At 34.4% G+C, this 7,749-nt stretch overlaps 1 protein-coding gene across 1 annotated transcript in view; it reads right to left on the reverse strand.

Annotated features, from left to right (window-relative positions):
• The window catches only part of APLF (aprataxin and PNKP like factor), a 56,498-nt gene that overhangs the window by 10,798 nt on the left and 37,951 nt on the right, over window positions 1-7,749 (reverse strand). Inside the window, exons 7-8 of the mRNA XM_014532083.1 lie at window positions 5,379-5,731; window positions 3,173-3,298 (exon numbers count right to left, since the gene is read on the reverse strand). Coding sequence (XP_014387569.1) covers window positions 3,173-3,298; window positions 5,379-5,731 — 479 coding nt within the window. The remainder of the gene's footprint in view (window positions 1-3,172; window positions 3,299-5,378; window positions 5,732-7,749) is intronic.

Raw genomic sequence — 7,749 nt, forward strand, 5'->3', positions numbered from 1 at the left:
TTGACCCCCCCCCCCCCGCCCCGATCATTCCCGATCACCAGCCAGGCCAAGGGATCCCACCTGTGCACGGATTCGTGCACCGGGCCTCTAGTTAATTATAAAAGCGCAACAATATATACTTTTGACATAAACTATGAATGCAGGAGTCAGTAGATTGACATCTTTTAAGAGATGAAAGGAAACAAAATTTGCCAAGCTAAAATTCTACATTGAGTAAAAACATCCTTAAAAACAAAAAAAAACCCAAAAAACTAAATAAGGCCATTTTCATACACACAAAAGCTTAAAGAATTCTTTTCCAGCATATTTTTCACAACCTGAAATACTAAAAGAAGTTAAGACTAAAAGAAAATGATACCAAATAAAAGGATAAAACTTCAGGAAAAAATGAAGGGCACGCAAAGTAATAAATATGCCAGTAAGTATAAAAGAGTGATGATGCTTAACATTCAAGAAATTAATAACAATACCTTAGAAGTTAACATGTATAGTGGTAAAAATGTATGATGACATATAAAAAAAGGTGAAAGAGGAAATGAAGTTAAACTGATGTAAGATTATTGCATTGTTTGGGAAATGGTAAAATTAGTAACTGTAAGGTAGACTATAGGAAGTCAATGATGACTATTACATAGAATGTTACATAAAAAATATATATATAACTAAAGAGTAAATGGAGGGGGAAATGGAATGAAAAACACTTGGCTAAATCAAAATAAATCAGGAAAAGAAGACTAAAGGAACAAAGAATTTGTGGGAGAAATAGAAAACAAATAGTAAAAGACAAAATTAAACTCAAATATATCAGTAATTGTATTAAATGTAACTGGACTAAGCATTACATTTAAAAGGTAGAGACTATCAGACTGGATAAAAAATAAGACCATGGAACCAATTATACACTATTTGTAAGAGACATGCTTTAAATAGAAGGTCAGAGGTTGAAAGTAAAAGGATAAAAAATATCTCACAAACACTAACATAAGCTTGAGCAGCTCTATCATATCATGCAAAGTAAGAGTTCTACTTCTGGTAATGACAGAAGAAACCTATTAAAAATAATAATCTTAAGGCAATAGATAATACCAAAAGCAGGCAGAAACCAGAGGGGTGTCACATGGAAAAAGGGAACATCTGAGTGAGTTTCCCATTTCTATGGCTTTTCTATTAAAGACAGACCACAGTTCATGAAGAAAAACTGACAGAATTAAGGGAAGAAATATTACTATCTCATTTCTAATATCCAAAAGAAAAAATTTAATATATCCCTTATAAGTATGTATGATATTTGCTATAAGCTTTTTGTAGATATTCTTTATAATATTAAAAATGTTTCCTTCTATTCCTACTTTGAAATATTATCATAAGTAAATTTTGTCAGCTTTTATAATTATCTATTAAAATTATATAATTTTCTACTTATTCTGATATGTGGAAAATTAACATTATTTTTTAATATTAAAACATGCATTCCTTGACCAAACCCCAATTTGGTCATGTTATAGGTTCCCCTTTTTTTTAATTGCTTGATTCACTTAACCAACCTTTTTTTGTTCTTTTAGGAATATTTGCATCTAAACTCTAAAGTCATTTTTCCTGTAATTTTTCATTTTGTATTTTTCTTGCTAGGTTTTAGTATTATGATTATTTTGGTCTTGCCCGGCTGGCATGGCTCAGTGGTTGAGCATCACCCTATGAACTAGGAGGTCACAGTTCAATTCCCAGTCAGGGTACATGCCTGGGTTGTGGGCTTGATCCCCAGTGTGGGGCATGCAGGAGGCAGCCAATTAATGATTCTCTCTCATCATTGATGTTTCTATCTCTCTGTTCCTCTCCCTTCCTCTCTGAAATCAATAAAAATATTTTTTAAAGATTATATTGGCCTCATAAAATGAGTTGGAGAATATAACCTTTTTTACTTTTTTTGGAATACTCTGTATAAACATTGAGTGTTTCTTCTTCAGCCAATTAATTCTCTCTCATCATTGATGTTTCTATCTCTCTGTTCCTCTCCCTTCCTCTCTGAAATCAATAAAAATATTTTTTAAAGATTATATTGGCCTCATAAAATGAGTTGGAGAATATAACCTTTTTTACTTTTTTTGGAATACTCTGTATAAACATTGAGTGTTTCTTCTTTAAATGTTTGGTAGAATTAACACCAAACAGCCTTTCCTTAGTGGAAGGCTTTTAATTATGTATTCAATTTCTCTAATATTATGGGATTATTCCATTTTTTCTTGAATATGTTTCTAAAAGACATATTTTCTAGGAATTTGTTCACTTCTCCTAAATTTTCAAGTTTATTGACACAGCTGATAAAAATGTCTAATGATGTTCTGTTGGAATGGAACACTTATTTTTCAAATGATAAGGCTTTTTCCTTTCTAGCTTCAGAAGCTTATTCTGCCTTCTTAATAAAAACCACAATTACAAAACTGGCAATGACTTCAAAAAGTCCACTAGGTTTAGTAACCTGTATTCCAAAATTATCAGAAAAATGGGTGTCTGGAATTAACACTCTCTAAGACTAAGAATGAATTTTGAGGGAATTTCTTCCTATGAGGGAATCGTTACTTCTTTCTTTGGTAGTGTGATCTATTTAAACTTCATTCATTAAGCAAGGTTGCAGATACAAGGATAAAAGATTCCTTGCTGTCAAGAAAGCTCCTGTCTGGAGGAGGAGGCATTCTGGTAAAGAAACAAATGATCTCTTGAGATAAATTCTACTCTGCATGATACACACGGGCACACGATGCTACAGGAGAGAGAGGTAGCTTTCCTTTCCTTACAGGATCCAGTTTCATGTGTTGGCAGGAATGGTGGAGTTGGAGGCAGCAATAACATCCTGAATTGATTTGTGTCACACTAAGGAGCCTGGATAAGAGTGAACAATGGGATAGCATCGACCCCTTTTAAATTACATGATTTGCATTTTAGAAAGTTAGAAATGAGAAAAACTTTTGATATTTATAAGGTTAACAACTTCAACACTTTAGAATTATCTAAAGGAAATATTGTAATCCTACTTATTAGCAGAATGAAAACCTTTCTATGGGAGTTTAAAAACTAAAAGTTAAAGGCTTGAGATGAGAAACTGCAGGCATAAATGAATAAATAACAGAAATTAAGGAGAACAGGAAGCACAACCAAACCTTGTAGGTTTCCATACCTATAACAAGATTCTCCATAAGGGCATTCAGGCCGGTCATCAGCTAGATCTTGGCACATGACTTGTACGCCTCCATAATCATTATCACCAGGGTGACTGAAATGTTGGAAATGGACAGGATTCTTCCTATAAGGGTTACAAATATACAGTGAGAAAAAATAACTAAATAGAATATGTGAAATTTCTAGATATACTAAAAAATAATTAATAGGATATGGCAGGAAGCGAAGCAACACACATCTGATTATTCCAGAATGTGAATATGCTACATTGTTAAAAACAAAACTCATCATGTATTCAAACACAGAACTCTCCATGGTAACAAAATTAATTTCTAGTGAACTATGGTAAGCCATGTATGTTAATGGACAATATTACTTTACAGATCAAAGTATAAGTGTTTAAGGACTTTTAATGAGCACACTTAGGCACTCTTTGCTAAGGTAAAAGACAGACCATTACCAATATGCTAGAAGTCTCCACAGGTCTCCTTCCAATCATTAAACCTATTTTCCTACCCAAAAGTAGACACTATCCTATCATAGAAAATAGTGTATCTCAAATTTTTTGGTTGCAGGAAAAATTTACTAAAACTCCAGAGAGCTTTTGCTTATGTGGTTATTTAACCTGTTAGAAATAAGAAAATAAGAAATGTAAAAGGTATATTTAAAAATAATTAACCTTTTATATATTACTAGAGGCTAGATACACAAAATTCATGCAAGAGTAGGCCTTCCTTCCCCCGGCTGCTGTCACCGGGTTCCCTCTGGCACCTAGGACCTGGGCTTCCCTCACAGCTCTGGCTTCGTCTGGAAGGTCGTCCAGTCTAATTATCATATTATGCTTTTACTATTATAGATAATAAATAACATGTCTTAATGTAAATAACTATATCTTCCCCCCAAAATTCATGGAGACACTGTTTCAAACTTTGAAAATGTATTTAATGTCTGGCTCAATCTTAATAGAGGGCATCTAGATTCTCAGATCTGCTTCTGCATTCAATCACTAACAGTAATGCAGATCATGTAGCCTCTGGAAAACTGCTGTATACCTGTGAGTGAGAGAATTAGAGTGAAAAAGGCAAACCCACAAAATCTTGGTATCATTATGAAAATGGTTTTATCCTTACAGATTTCCTAAAAGCTTCCTGGGAACCAGAACTTCTCAGGAGTATCTTAACCATACTTTGGGAAGTGATGTTATAAAACAACACATTAGTTTTCTCTGTTCTTGAATTTAAATTGAAGTATATAGTATATACTTCTTTGAGAATGACTTTTTATGTTTACATGATTATATTATTGCATGTAGCAGTAGTATATTTTCATTACTGTGTAACATTCCATTGTATGAAGTTGCTACAATTTATTTGTCCATTCTACTATTCATAGACCCTTGGGTTCATTCAAGTTATTGGCTTTTATAAATAATACTGCCATGAACATTATATTTTTGGTGTACATGTTTATGCGTTTTCTACATATGCAGAAAACTAAAGATTCTACAAAAACCATTTAGAAATAATACATTAATTCAGCAAAGCTGCAGGATAAAAAATAAAAATAAGTTCTGTTTCCATCTATACTAATAAAAGGGAAATATGCTAATTAGACTGGACATCTTCCGGACGTCCTTCCGGACAAAGCCACAATGGCAGGGGACGAGGCAGAGGTGGTTGAAATTAGAAAATATAGTGCAATGTAATCAAATGAGGTAAGTATAGAAGTAACCAATTAATCCAGGAAATATACATTCAGTTGTTTCAGAAGACATCATGGTGATTCAAAAGCACCATTAAAAAATATAGAGGAAAATGCGTAAGTATAATAAGATGCCTAAACACAACCTAAAATTATCTTAATAGTAATAATGTATACAACTATTTATGAAGCTATCTTTCTAATATCTCAATAAGACACTAAATATCTGGGTCTGAGTGATTCAATTTTCAAGTCTGGAATCCCCAGTTCAAATCCTTGCATTAACCAGCATGTCTACATATGAAATATCTAATTATTAAAACTTTCTAGCAGGATTTGCAAGAATACACACTGAGACAGTACAAACCAAGTAGATACATAAAAAAGCTCCTAATCTTTAGGCCCATGTGTTTTATTAGGCTTTTAATACAGATAACATATATCTACATAGCTACATGCCATTGAAATAATGGCATTATATGCTACCTATACTTTCATTTTACCTGTAGCAGTTTGCCCCATACATGCAGGATGTTCTCTTGACCTTGTTTTCTTCAGGACCTTGTAGAACTGGATCAGCTGCTTTTGCATGCAGAGTTGCAGGGTTGGAGGGATCAGAGCTAGGCCCAGGACAAGATCCTTGAGACTCCCCATGGGAAGACTTGCCTTGGGCACTCGAACAACTCTCAGAACAGCTCACTGTCTCTTTTTTATTTCGTGTTCCTTTAGTGATGATTTCATCTTCAGAAACCTTACCAAGTTCCTCTGTTGGGATTTCATTTCTCAGTGCATTAGTCTTCTTATTACTCACATCTGTGTTACTTAATGTGACTGCAGAAACTGTTTGTGGCATTTCCTATAAAACAAATCAGAAAAAAAATGTAAAAAGGGATATGTAAACTAAGCATAAAAGTATGGCACTACAAGATTCATGCAATATGTATATTTTTAAATTTTTAATATTTACTTCATTCAGAATTATTAAAAATACCATTTTCTATGTCTCTAGTTAATAACTTTAAAATACATAGTTATTAGAAAAGAATTCATAGTTGGATCAAACCATTCCAATCATGTCAAACATTCCATAAAAGATAACCAGAAAAATAGAAATGAAACATAAGCAAAAACAACATTTGCTTTCATTTGAATATAATCTTTCTCAAAAAGCCTACTAATCTCTTAAATTTTCTGTTCAAAATGTGTTTCACTTTTAACATGCACAGTCCTTATAATTTCTTTTAAATTACTGCAATACTTCATTTCTCCCATCTAAATATCATGATATTTTCCCTATAACTGAATGATAAAATTGCTCCTCCCTCACAGATAAATTTACATGAAGCTATCTTATGGCCAACTCAGAAAATAAATATGATTCCTCTGACATGATCTGAATAAAAGTTTCAGTTTAACCAATTAGAGGGGCTGTGAACCAGGTAAGTATTCTCATTAAAACTATAGGACCTTTTTCATTTGTACTTACTGCCAGCACAAAGAATAAACTGGGTCCTATGCTATTAAAGATGACCACTTACTGACTAATACTTCCTTTGGAGAGAAAACACTGCTCAGATACACCCCAGTCCTCCTGGGAACCATTTCTAGGAAGTGATGACAACATACTAGATACATATAAATGTTCACCCCCATGTATGACTGAGGACTCATGTATACTGGCTGCATCTGGAAAAAGCTGATTTTGATATTACTTAATGCCTAACAGTTCCAATTTCTTGAGAAGATATTATTAACATGGCTTCTTTTGGACTAATTACTTATATTTAAATACTTTTCTTTTTTTAAAAAAACACAGTATGTAATTTTAAAATATTATCCAAACTGACTTAACTATTTATAAATGGAACCTAAGTCTTATAATGTTTCTTGTAATAAATAACTATTGGAAAAGCAATCATTGGCTACCTCTTGGAGCTAACCTTCCACTGGTGACATTTATACCATTCTTCTAAAACAGGGGTCCTCAAACTATGGCCCGCGGGCCACATGCAAATACAAATATTGTATTTGTTCCCGTTTTGTTTTTTTACTTCAAAATAAGATATGTGCAGTGTGCATAGGAATTTGTTCAGTTTTTTTTTAAACTATAGTCCGGCCCTCCAACGGTCTGAGGGACAGTGAACTGGCCCTGTTTAAAAAGTTTGAGGACCCCTGTTCTAAAACATAAACTCTTTTCTCCTAAGCTGCTCAACCACACCCCATTCTCATCTCCCTCTGCTGCAGGACCAACCAACACATGCCAGAGACGGGAACTCTGGGGTGGGACTGGGACAACCCTGGCCCACCTCCCCACTGGGCAGTCTCCCACCAGGTTAACTCTCACAGGTTGTTTTTCTGCCTGTGCAGGTACTAAAGGGGTACGTGGGCCAGCAAATCCACTGGCTGAGCCAATGTCCACGTAAATGCCATTCTCTTGTTTCTGTTGGTATCTCTAAACTCCACAAGTAATTCTCTCAGAGCCCCCTCTTCTCTTGATTTTAGAAAGGCAGAAAAAGCTTCTCTCCACAAGCATAGCACTCCCCAAACCTTAAAAAACCTTCTTGTCTCTCAGTTCTCTTTGTATACAGCCGGAAGGTGGGTCAGTGCACGCCTTTCAACAATCCCCACGGGGAAACGTCTGGCTTTCACTGTTGGAGGCTCCTTTCAAACATGAAATACTCAGTACTGTTGTCCCATCTTTGGGCCTCAGCAACAGTTATAGGACAATGGGGGGAGGGGGAGTCCCACTGAACATCCTTTACACTTAAGTAGGAAAAAAAAGGGCACAGCTCGGGAAGAAGTTAACTAAATTAGAAGGCATTCTTACTATGAAACACCATGCAGAGGTTCAAATATATATATTTTTTAATTTAT

Source organism: Myotis brandtii, unplaced genomic scaffold (assembly GCF_000412655.1).
Source record: "Myotis brandtii unplaced genomic scaffold, ASM41265v1 scaffold84, whole genome shotgun sequence".
NCBI classification, from domain to species: domain Eukaryota; kingdom Metazoa; phylum Chordata; class Mammalia; order Chiroptera; family Vespertilionidae; genus Myotis; species Myotis brandtii.